The sequence below is a fragment of the Emys orbicularis genome, chromosome 6 (genome assembly GCF_028017835.1).
Source record: "Emys orbicularis isolate rEmyOrb1 chromosome 6, rEmyOrb1.hap1, whole genome shotgun sequence".
Lineage (NCBI taxonomy): Eukaryota > Metazoa > Chordata > Testudines > Emydidae > Emys > Emys orbicularis.
The window spans coordinates 120,333,938-120,346,722 of NC_088688.1; the positions used below are offsets into that span (position 1 = coordinate 120,333,938).

Here is a 12,785-nt window from a genome sequence, read left to right on the forward strand (position 1 = left end):
TATAAAAGATCAATGTGCTGTTAAAATAGGCAAGCAGCGTGGAGAACTGAGCCTGCTGGAAGGAGAAGACATTTCCAGACACTTTTGACCCTTTCACGTGACAGATGCTTTGTTAATCAAGTGTTGCACTCGTTTGACCCTGTCTACACCAGCAGGGAACAGAACTCCACTTGAGTCTAGACCAAAGGGATCTAGAGAGAATACAATTGTCTCTATTTTCAGGTGTAGACAGGACCATAGCCGCATTGACCTTAGCTTGTCCCTGGAGTTAAACCAGGGATGAACCCAGTTTCTTTGCCTGGGAAGGACATCCATTATTTTACACAGACGTTCTGTTTGTACAGAGCTCTCTACCCTTTATCGCTTGTTTTAACAGTAGTTTCACATCCACAGATTACTGTAACAGGAAATGAAATGAAAAGAAAAGTGCATGTCCTTCTTTGTTATGATTTTAACAAGTGAAAGACAGACCGCATTCAGGCTGCTCTGCAGTTAACAGAGTTAATCTAGAGTCTCTTATGTACTGAATGTACAGAAAATGTTTTGTGGTTTTCATAGGGAAAAGGGCCTTTTAAGTTCTTATGAATGGACTGTTTTGATTTCTATTTGGAGAAATGTTGCTTCTCAAGAGACATTTCAAACAGCTACACTTCTGATTGTGAGAGTTTGACCTGAGTATGAAAAGAAAGGCCGACATTTTAACAGCTTGTATGTGTTCTGAGGACAGTGGTCTCGATCCTGGGCTGATGGGTGTGTTACAAATGCAGAAGGCGACACATCGAGAGAGTGCAAAAATAACAGGAGTACTTGTGGCACCTTAGAGACTAACAAATTTATTAGTACTCCTGTTATTTTTGCGGATACAGACTAACACGGCTGCTACTCTGAAATCGAGAGAGTGCTGATTCTGGCAGGAGGCTTTATCAAAAAGGGGTGTTTATGGTCTGAACATCATCAGGGTTGGGTTCGGTTTGATTCCTTGTCACAAGGAATTGTACAGGTGTCATATTGTTTCCAGAGGCTGATATTAGGAAGCGGAACCCTTAGTGGAAGTGGCAAATATCAGTTTGCAAACACAAAGGACTGCTATAGCCATGGTACTTAGTATAGGCAAAACACAAAATATGTCTATAATTGCCCCATCTTCTGTGTATGCTAGCCCCTGCTAAATCGAAGGGGGGAAGAGACAGTTCACTAGCAATGTCAAACACTGTCTAGCTTGTCACTGAACCATAGGCTGCGATCATTATTATTACAAATAATAATTATTTGTACAATTGTACTATGAAGTGTAAACTGAAATTGCTGCAGTCTCTTGTCGTCAGCATCTTGCTATGTACATGTGAGACATGGACACTAAGGAAACGGGACATTAAGAGACAATCTGCCTTCAAATTGAAATGCTACTGGCAATCGTGGCACGTTAGCTATACCTTACACACAACCAACGAAAAGGTAATCGCCCAAATTTACACCATAACCAGAGTGACACCTGACATCAGCAAGACAATCAGATGAACAAAACTTGAGTTTTCAGGTCAGATGAGCAGAGGAAGATTGCCAAGGCAAGCGTTGCAGGGGCTGACGCCAGGGGTAGGGGACGAGTGATGTGATGCGGCTGTCTGGATGGGATGCAGTATGGTGCACTTCTCAAGGCTGTGTGAAGACTGCCAAAAGCGTAGGAAGATTGCTGCCAATGACTCCCAAGTGTTGTGTTTACTGTTCATTGCAATGTGACTTTATGGTGCGTTACACTACAAGAATAATCATATTAAATCAATTTTGTGTTATGGTAACACCTAGAAGCCCCAGACCAATTGTGTTAAGAGGAGAGTCTATCAGTATGAAACTACCCATATTATGATCACATTTGCTTACTCAATGTTACCATTCCTGGAGAGATCTTCTGTGGATTATCATGGCCACATGCATTGCTGGGCACACCAGCATACAGTCATGTGAAGGACTTATCAATAAGGCTTAACATGTCCTGTAAATGCACCCCCTCAAATTTTGCAATTTCCAAGAAGGTGCTCCATCGCTGACCTGCATCTGGTGCCCCTCAACATGGGGCCCTCACCTCTGGAGTTCTGCAGCCCTCACTCCTCTCTCCTACTCCTCCCAATATATCCAGGGAGCTCTTGGGGGTGGTGGTGTGACAGCATGGGGTAGAATGCCAGCCACACCCAGCTGACACCAGCTCTATATATCCTTTGGCTAAAACACAAATGGCACCATCTCTCCACTGCCCCATTGTGTGGGTGCCTTCAGGAGCTGGTAAAGAATAACTGGCTAAAGCTGAACCTGGGCAAGATGGAGGAGATGCTGGTGTGAAGCTGGAAATACTTGGAGGAACTCATCTGCTCCATAGCGTCGCCCTCCATCCAGGGTATCTGTACTCCTGTCATCAAGATGGTCTGCAGCGTAGGGGTCCCTCTGGACTGTTTGCTACTAGTGGATACCCTCACAGCTATACCTGTTTCTAAATATGGTCTCCCATGGACAGTGCATTTTCCAGTCAATCTCAGATTTGGCCATGGTGACTCATACACTTGTTATTCCATTTTCATGAAATGAAAGCTACAGGCTTCATTATCTCTCTTCTTGGTTCCCAGCAATGAAGCTGCCAGCCATAGAAAAGTGGCAGTTGGTTTAGAATTCAGCAGCCTGTTTTCTCAGCAAAGCAGGCTGCTGAGCGCTCTCACTCAGAGCTCTGCTCGCTGCACTGATCCCCATGGAAAACAGGATCAAGTTCCTGTCTTGGTTCTGATTTCATTAGATTTTGAGATTTTAAGGCCAGCAGGGACCATTATGACCCACAAGTCTGACCTCCTATCACAGCCCATAGACCCTCACCCTGTGATTCTTGCATCAAGTCCTTAACTTTTGCTTGCTATTACAAAGCCCTCCAGGCAATTAACACATGCTATTTGAGGGTCATTCCTGACACCTCGGCCTCCCACAATAGGTACGTTCCACTGAACAACTGAACTGACAGCATCTTCAGAACAGAAAACCAAACTTCCTTTGACCCAGCCTGTGGTCAGCGACAACAGAAGATTCTGCCACCAACAGGGGAAGGAGAGAGACAAAGATAAGAACGTGAAATATGTATTTTTGTAAGATGCTCGGATACTGTGGGGATGAAGAGAGAGTCAGTCTAGATCTTTGAATAGAAAAAGCCTTTCTCTGCTTTGGTCTCCTAATTGAATACCAGTATTTATTTAAACTTTATTTATCCAGCCCAGAGACTCAGATCCCAGGATGAGTTTGCAGGACTGACAGTTAGAAAATCATCTTCTCACATGCAAAGGGGGCAGGTTTAAACTGGAAATCCCTGAGAGACAATAAACATATGAGTTCGGGCTGCCGCTTTTATGCAGTGACTCTTCAGGATAGGACCACGCGTTAAAGCTGCCCTACCTCTGAAAATCCCTGAATAGGGAAGCAGGGCTGACTCCCCATGTCTTCGTGGGGGCTGAGTCCCACCTTGAATGTGAGAGCCCTTAGCAGGCTCAGGGAGTCTAAGGGTGGCATGGAATCAACCAATCTTAGGGTATGTCTACACTACCCACCGGATCAGCGGGCAGAGATTGATCCAGCGGGGGTTGATTTATCGCGTCTAGTCTAGATGCGATAAATCGATCCCCGAGCGCTCTCCCGTTGACTCCTGTACTCCACCACCGCGAGAGGCGCAGGCGGAGTCGATGGGGGAGCGGCAGCAGTTGACTCACCGCGGTGAAGACACCACGGGAAGTCGATCTAAGTACGTCGACTTCAGCTACGTTATTCATGTAGCTGAAGTTGCGTAACTTAGATCGATTTCCCCCCCAGTGTAGACCAGGCCTTACTTTAACATCAGTCTGAATCAATCTTCCTTTTATACTCCCTAAGGCGGAGAGCATGGTTTAGTGGTCTCGAAATCACTTGAAATTCTCACAATCCCTGCAACCAAACCTCAGCAGGGTCTATTCAGCCTTTGCTCCTCCTCCTAGATTGCATTCCAGGCAGCTGATTGCATTGCGGTCTCTCACTGTGGTCTTAAAAACTGAAGTCCTGTTGTCCCACATACACTTTAAAGTCCCCTGATAATTAAAATCTGGGGATTTGGCTCACTGTCTTTGGCCCACACTGTTGTGCAGCACCCTTGATTGTAAGTTTCTTGGGGCAAGGACCATCTTCTTGTACAGCAGCTCCCAAGGTGGGGTCCTGCGTCGTGACTGGGGTTCCGACATGCTACCAAACTGCAAATAATAAATAGGAATGCTGTGTTCTAGTTGTCATTCTGGGCTGCTGCCCTGCACTCTAGGGAGCTGCATTTCAAGGAGTCGTTTTTATGTCTTTCTGGAATCCTTGCGCTACGTAAATGGGAGATCGAACATCATTCAGGATTTTGCCTATACAGTAACATTTTCTTGTTTTAATTATTTATTTTACAGACATCTATGTGCATTTGTAAATGGCAACGCTTTGCCCAGATCAAATTTGGGAATAAAACTCCACAAAAGCATCGGTGTCCCCCTCCGAATGCTTGGGGACAGAAAATGGTAGTTCTACACGGCTCTAGTGTCAGCTGACTCCTGTTGTGGCACTGATGACGTCCAAGCCCTGACAATATTCATGAGACACACTTGATGAAAGAGACTGCGCCAGCAATGCTTCCCAAGACACTACTGGACCCCGCAGCCACAGCTCCTAGAAGCCCCTTCGTGGCAGTTGTTTGCTGATTTCACAATCGGGGGGGGGGAGGCGGGGGGAGGTTGAGTGTGTTAGTCCCCTATTTAAATGGGCTCCATGAACTTGAACTTGACCCAAAGCTCACTAAAAGCAGAAGAAAGACTCACACTGACTGATGGGCCGTGAATCAGGTCTTCTATGCCTCTGGCCCAGCTCTACCAAGGGAGGAAGCAAAGTATTATTCAGGGATGCAAATTGAGTTCAATGAGACTACTGTTATGTTTTAAATCTGCTCATGTGAGTCAGCGTTTGCAAGATTGGGGCCTACGGGTGGAACATATTTACAGCGAACTGGAATCTGCACAAATCCCTAGTATTGAGTTTACGGCGTGTTAATGCGAGACACAAGTAATGAGGGTAAATGAGGATGATTTAAAAAAAAAAAAAAAAGACAAGATTGTGAAACTTTAGGTATTTCAGTGGTTCTGACAAAGTTAATGTAATGGTTGGGAACAGAAGGTCATCTCACCTAATCTTTATAGTTCCCATCATATAGGCAGCACAAAAACATGGGTTGGAGACAAGATCCCCTTTACATCTTTGCTTCAAAAAAATTTTTTGGGTTGAATTCTGCAGCAATAAAGAATGAAGTTGATCAGTTCTGTCTCACTAGCAGATGTTGCTATGGAAATGGGTAAAATATAATAGCTCTTAAGGATTACAAGGATGCACTGAACAATAGAGGAAAAAATGTAACACATAACCTGCCTTGAACAGTGCTAAACAATAATGTGGATACACAGCTAATTTAGAGGGGCCAGTCTGTTACTATTTATTTGTTGCACTATAGTTCTTTAGTTATGACTATTCAAAGCATTTAGAGGAAGAAAATGGAAAGTGATATCTTTTATTGGACCAACTTCTGTTAATGTGAGAGACAAGCTTTCAAGCTACACAGAGCTCTTCTTCAGGTCTGGAAGCTTGCCTCTCTCACACTAACAGAAGTTGGTTCAATAAAAGATATTACCTCACCCACCATGTCTCTCTAATATCCTGGGTCCAACATGCTACAACAACACTGCATACAGTAGTTCAAAGCATTATCCATTAAACAACTACAAAACAAAGGCTTCCATTCAGCAGTGCTCAGTCTGTAACTCCTTCACAACCTGAAGTTTCTGTGTGAGCTGTGTCTCTCAGCAGGGCCAGCTCCAGGCACCAGCTTACCAAGCGGGTGCTTGGGGCGGCCACTTCGGAGAGGGGTGGCATGTCCAGCTGTTCGGCGGCAATTTGGCGGACGGTCCCTCGCTCCCGCTCGGAGCGAAGGACCTTCCGCCGAATTGCCGCTGCAGATCGCGATCGCGGCTTTTTTTTGTTTTTGTTTTTTTGTTTTGTTTTGTTTGGCTGCTTGGGGCGGCCAAAACCTTGGAGCCGGCCCTGTCTCTCAGATGCGTATATAAGGGAAAAGACAAGATTTACCGAGCTTGGCTGAGCAGATGTGGTTCATGGCAATGACTGAGGGGCTGCAAACTGCTAACTTAGCTGAGTGAGGACAGACCCAGGGTAGCTTTAGCAGGAGATAGGATGGATGAAGATAATGACGTTTTACCAAACAAATCTGTATACAGTAGACCACTCAACAGGAGATGGGGATGAGTTAGGGCTGTTAGCATACTGGTTCTTTTAGGGCAAAATTCACTCCAGCATGAAAGGCACATGCAATGACTCCATGTATCACTGAAAGCCAAATTAAGGACATTTACTTCACTGCATAAAGTACATGAGATAAGGCTCTGTGTGGGTAGAGTGCTGCTGTCTAGGAGGTAAAATCCACACCTAGTCCCTGGCCAGAGTGTGGGGCTGCAGCCACTACTCCAGCCTACATCCTAGGCTCTCCCCAATCACACTCCCTTTTTGTCAGCCTATGTGGTGCCCAGGCAGACTGCCTTCTGCATCACACAGGGACTACTGTCCCCCCAGTCCATGGCAGCTTTGCTCCTGTTCTTCCTCCATGGCACAACAGTAGGGCTGGACCTTCATACCAGTGGTAAATTTCCACCCTGAGGGAGCTAAAGTATCACACAGAACCTTGCAAGGCCCCTCCTAGTTAAGCTGTGACTCCAAGGGTACGTCCACACTGCAATCAGAGGTGTGAGTGCATCACATGCAGACATATCCTGGCTCAAATAATAACAGCAGCAGAGCTGGCCTGCAGCAGCATGGGCTAGCTGCTTGAGTATGTACCCAGGCTCCCAAGCGGGGTTTTACACTCCATGTTGCCGTGGCTTCACTTCTATTTTTGTTAGAACTAGCCAGATCAAAGTTAGCCTGGGTATATCTACACATGCTGCAGTCACATCTCGGACTGCAGCTTACACAACCTCAAGAAGGAGCAGGGCAACTAATGTATAGATAGTACAAAGATAATGTCATGAATAGATAATAAATAGAAGCAAAAGGCACTCCAAGTATAGTCCATAAACAACTCCATGGACTGAACCTGTTTTTATTTAAAGAAAAAAAAATTACTCGAGCACTGAGATCACTCATTACTGTAGAGTATGTCTAATGGGCTCTAATGATTGGATCCTGGAAATTTATAAGGTAGTAATTATTCTACTTGGAAATTAGAGACCACAGTAAATATTGACAAGTCTGTTCCCTCAGTGTGCCTGCCACACTGCCATTAGCGTTAGTGGAAATTACACCAAGAGGGTATCTAGTGTGTTGATGTTTTCTTAACGGTGTTGCCAGGTCCTTAGGTATATGAAAATTCAAGGTTAATACCCTGACCCCTTCCCCCATAAATTCTTGAGTTTTCCCCTTCAATCCACCACAACAGAATAAAATCTGTTTTAATCTAGTGCTTTTCCTACTGGCTGTCAAGTATCAGAGGGGTAGCCGTGTTAGTCTGAATCTGTAAAAAGCAACAGAGGGTCCTGTGGCACCTTTAAGACTAACAGAAGTATTGGGAGCATAAGCTTTCGTGGGTAAGAACCTCACTTCTTCAGATGCAAGTAATGGAAATTTCCAGAGGCAGGTATAAATCAGTATGGAGATAACGAGGTTAGTTCAATCAGGGAGGGTGAGGTGCTCTGCTAGCAGTTGAGGTGTGAACACCAAGGGAGGAGAAACTGCTTCTGTAGTTGGATAGCCATTCACAGTCTTTGTTTAATCCTGATCTGATGGTGTCAAATTTGCAAATTAACTGGAGCTCAGCAGTTTCTCTTTGGAGTCTGGTCCTGAAGTTTTTTTGCTGTAAGATGGCTACCTTTACATCTGCTATTGTGTGGCCAGGGAGGTTGAAGTGTTCTCCTACAGGTTTTTGTATATTGCCATTCCTGATATCTGACTTGTGTCCATTTATCCTCTTGCGTAATGACTGTCCAGTTTGGCCAATGTACATAGCAGAGGGGCATTGCTGGCACACGATGGCATATATAACATTGGTGGACGTGCAGGTGAATGAGCCGACGATGTTGTAGCTGATCTGGTTAGGTCCTGTGATGATGTTGCTGGTGTAGATCTGTGGGCAGAATTGGCATCGAGGTTTGTTGCATGGGTTGGTTCCTGAGTTAGAGTTGTTATGGTGCAGTGCGTGGTTGCTGGTGAGAATATGCTTAAGGTTGGCGGGTTGTCTGTGGGCGAGGACTGGCCTGCCTCCCAAGGTCTGTGAAAGTGAGGGATCATTGTCCAGGATGGGTTGTAGATCACTGATGATCTGTGAAAGTGAGGGATCATTGTCCAGGATGGGTTGTAGATCACTTTTAGACTGGTTTAGTTAAAACAGTGCAAAGTCCTTTAATTGATTTAAATCTGGCTAGTATCCCTTTAATTTAAGTCAATTCCTTATCGAGTTAAAGTGAATATATATAAACCAGGTTTAAATCGAGTGAAGATAATCCCATGGGATTTTGCACTGATTTAATTAACTTGTTTTTAAAATCCATTTAAATTAAGCCTTTATTAAGTTAACTTAAGTGCAACTTTGAATATAGACAAGGTCTTATTTGCTGCATGGCTTTGGACAAGCCACTTAATCACTTTATCAATTATCCCACCTATAAAATGGGCCTAATTGTACTACTTTTCCGCACAAGAATGTTGTGAAAATGAATTAGTTATTGTTTGCCTTGAGGCTGAAAAGTGCTAATCCTTATTATCATTCAAAAAGAGCTTGGGAAACTTTAAGGCCTTATCTACACTACCAAGTTTTGTCGCAAAAAACTGCCTTTTGTCAACCAAACAGTGTGTGCATACACACTGTGATGCAACTTTTGTCGGAAGAAATGCCCGGTTTTGGCGACTAAATACATCCACCCCGATGAGAGACTTATGTCTTTTTCCTCTACATTTTTCTGGACAAAGTGCCAATGTAGACACCACGCTTGATTTCATCGCTTTTATTGGCCTCCAGGAGGTGTCCCACAATGCCCATCGTAACCTCTCTGGTCAGCGGTTTAAACTCCACTGCCCTGCAGCCAGGTAAACGACCATCCACCCGCTTAGAAGTCTTGGTAATTTTTGAAATTCCATTTCTTGCGTGGAGAGGTCTCCTCGCATCTTCCCAGGTTACCATGGCGGGTTATCGCACTAAACACTCTCCCACTTGGACCGCTGTGGAGCTGTTGGATCTGATCAGAATATGGGGAGAGGAGGCTGTGCAGTCCGAGCTGCGCTTGAGCCATAGGAATTGGGATACCTACAGGCACATTTCTTGAGGCTTCAAGTATCAGAGGGGTAGCCGTGTTAGTCTGGATCTGTAAAAAGCGACAGAGAGTCCTGTGGCACCTTATAGACTAACAGAAGTATTGGAGCATAAGCTTTCATGGGTGAATACCCACTTCGTCAGACGCATGTCAAACATGCGTCTGACGAAGTGGGTATTCACCCACAAAAGCTTATGCTCCAATACTTCTGTTAGTCTATAAGGTGCCACAGACTCTTTGTCGCTTCTTGAGGCTTGTTCGAAAAGGGCTATGATCAGGACACGCTGCAGTGCAGAGCAAAGATAAAGGAGATGAGGCAGGTGTACCATAAGGCAAGGGAGGCAAACCGTCACTCCAGTGCTTCACCTAAGACCTGCCAGTTCTATAAGGAGCTGGATGCTATCCTTGGTGGTGATCCCACTTCCACTGCTAAGAGCCCTATGGATACTTTGGAGGGAACGGAGGCGGCGGAGAGAGGACCTCACCCAGAGGACAAAGTTATTGATGAAGAGGTGGAGTTAGACAAGGATGTGCCGGTTCCGGCAGGGTGGCCCGGTGGGGCAGGCAGCCAGGAACTGTGCACCACTCCAGAAGTGTCTAGCCAGTCACAGCAGTCACTCTCCAGGGAGCAAGAAGCAGGAGATGAGATGCCTGGCAAGTGGCTGTGGTTTGTGTCGTGCGGAGGTGGGTTCAGAGTATAGAAATGTGGCAGGCTGGCTGTGTTTCTGTGAGCTGCACATTTCCCTGTGTAGCTAATCAGTACAGCAGAACAGGGTGTTGATGCACGCCAAGATCTCTCGCCGGGAATCCTGCAGAGAGATCTCCAGGAAAGTTTCCTGGAGGTACTCGGTAATCCTCTGCCGCAGGTTGCGTGGCAGAGCAGCTTTGTTCCTTCCCCCATTGTAGGAAACTTTCCTGCACCAGTCGGCAATCACTTGTGCAGGGACCAAAGCGGCACATAGGCGAGCAGCATAGGGAGCAGGGTGGAAGCCACAAGCGTGGAGTAGATGTACCCTCGCCTCCCTGCTTGTCCTTAGCAGTGAGATGTCTGCTAGAATGACCCCTGCCTGTGGAAAAGTGTGGGAAAATTTTAGAATTTTTTCAGATTGCTGCACCACAACCCTTTCAGAGAGTGTGTGCTCTTTTCCCCATGTGCAGCACCCCACCCCCACGCCAACACTCACCATGCTTTGGCTGTTCGCAGAGATGTGTGCCTGGTTCTGCATGGTGTAAGATCGCAAATAGATGTCCCACAGGAATGTGAAGGCTCCCACTGAAGTCTTTTTTTCAGTCAGTTCTTCACATCCATTTTTTTCTCAAAGTGTTTACAACCTTCCTTGACAGTTACTCTCCACTCAGGTCTGTCCTCGGCCATGTCTGCGAAGTTATCAGTATTTATGCTGCATGGTGTGGGATTCTGCCTAAGAGTGTTTTTGATGCGTTTTCATTGACCATCCCTCCTGCGCTCTCTGCGTTTCAGCTCACCACAGAGAACTTTTTTCTGGTATCTATCACCACCCAATTTGATAACATGACCTGTCCACCTAAGCTGAGTTTTGATGATTATTGCCTTGATGCTGGTTGCTTTTGCTCTTTCAAAGATGTTAATGTTTGAGACTTTGTCTCACCAGTGGACCTTCAGAACAGAACGGAGACAGAGCTTGTGAAGTTTTTCAAGTTGCTTAATGTGTCTGCTGTAAATTATCCATATTTCACACCCATGTAAAAGGGATGCTAGCACCACTGTGTTGTATATCATCATTTTTGTTGACTGTTTGATAGTACGCTAGTTGAGAATCCTATGGTAACATTTTCAGAAGGCCTGATTTGCCTTTCGTATTCTGTTTGATATTTCTTGGTCCAGGGAACTGTCACTCGAGATATTACTGCCAAGGAATGTAAAGTGATTGATGCTCTTTAATTCTACACCACCGATGGCGATGTTTGGCTCAGTGGTAGAAGGAGCTGGCTGGAAGTGGACTTTGTTTTTTTTCCAGGCTGATGGTGAGTCCAAACTGTTTAGGTGCCTCTGAGACTGTCAAGGATGAGCTGTAGGTCACTTTCATTATGACTAAGTAGACACAATTATCTGCAGAAAGTTCCTCAAAAACTTTGGAGACACCTCTAATGGTACACATTCTGCCAATCCAATACAGCAGTTTCCTCAGGATAGAAAAAACAAGGCACATGAAATTGATGTTATGACACTCGCTGACAGAACTTTCAGCACCCACTGTCACCACCACACCTGATGCTTCATCAACTTGTCAGGAACACTCTATGCACAATAAAGGGACGTTTTTATAGGAGCTCAAAAGTTTGGATCCTGAAACAGAGAGAAGCGAATGCAACTCATTTATTTACAATTGCATAACAGTGTAGGCTTGTGCAGTATCTCTCCCATGCTTCCTTGAATACACCATGGCACCTGAGTGTTTTTATATGGAGCAGTCACAAGATGCTGTAGTCAGTACATACCTCTTGGTGAGCTGTAGGAACAGATAAGACTCCAAAGGTATATGTATAACTTCACACGTTATCAGGTGAAGGGGCATGATTGCTTCAGATGTATGAATAGTAAGCAGGGCATGTTGCTGCATCTCCACAGGCACTGATTCATTCAGGAACTGGATGGTGATACTAACACCACAGTTAAGATCCACTTGCACTCATTCACAAAGTACAAGAATGTAATAAGGAATAGATTTACAAAATGTCCCCGTCAACATGTTAAGGACACTGTACAACATAAAGACAATATAAAATTCAATGGACATATTATAATAAGAAACAACCCTCTGAGAATTCAATCCCATTAAATACTAGTGTTGGCAATGCTGTGCTGTCGGTACTTATGATTTCAGCTTGATGAAGCCGATGTCCTTGGCGTACTGGCGGAAGCACTGCCAGCACATGTTCAGCCTGTACTTGCGGATCAGGCTGTGGCGGTTCGAGCACATGCGGCACGAGCGGGAGCCCTGGCCGAACTTCCTGGGGTGGCTCCAGGAGAGCTGCTGGTGACCCATCCTGCCCGCTGCTCACACCGCGCCGAAAGAAGTGTGTTCTGCCACTGAAAACTTTATTGGTATTAAAATGGTCCCAGTAATGAATAACCTAACCTGTACCATATTACAATATGCCCCTCCTATGCTATTAATGTGAATGCCTCTTAAAAGTACCAAAAATTAGTTAAATAACAAATGTGGTATGGTACTGTATCCCACTGCTAGGACTCAAATCATGGGCGAGGATTAGAAAAGACTCTTGTTGGGATGACAGCATCCAGGTCTGGAGTATGTTCCATATCCCCTGGTACAATCCTGGAGCCAGGGGACATATTAAGGCTTCAGGAGTATAAGGCTGTTTCATTACCGTACATACATTTACTGGGATGCGTAT

At 45.2% G+C, this 12,785-nt stretch overlaps 1 protein-coding gene across 1 annotated transcript; it reads right to left on the reverse strand.

Annotated features, from left to right (window-relative positions):
- Nucleotides 1-12,238: 12,238 nt before the first annotated feature.
- On the reverse strand, nt 12,239-12,437 carry LOC135879893 (small ribosomal subunit protein uS14-like). Its single transcript, XM_065405924.1, has one exon. It carries the CDS (start codon nt 12,410-12,412, stop codon nt 12,239-12,241), a length of 174 nt encoding a protein of 57 aa, XP_065261996.1. The 5' UTR covers nt 12,413-12,437.
- Between the last annotated feature and the right edge of the window lie 348 nt (nt 12,438-12,785).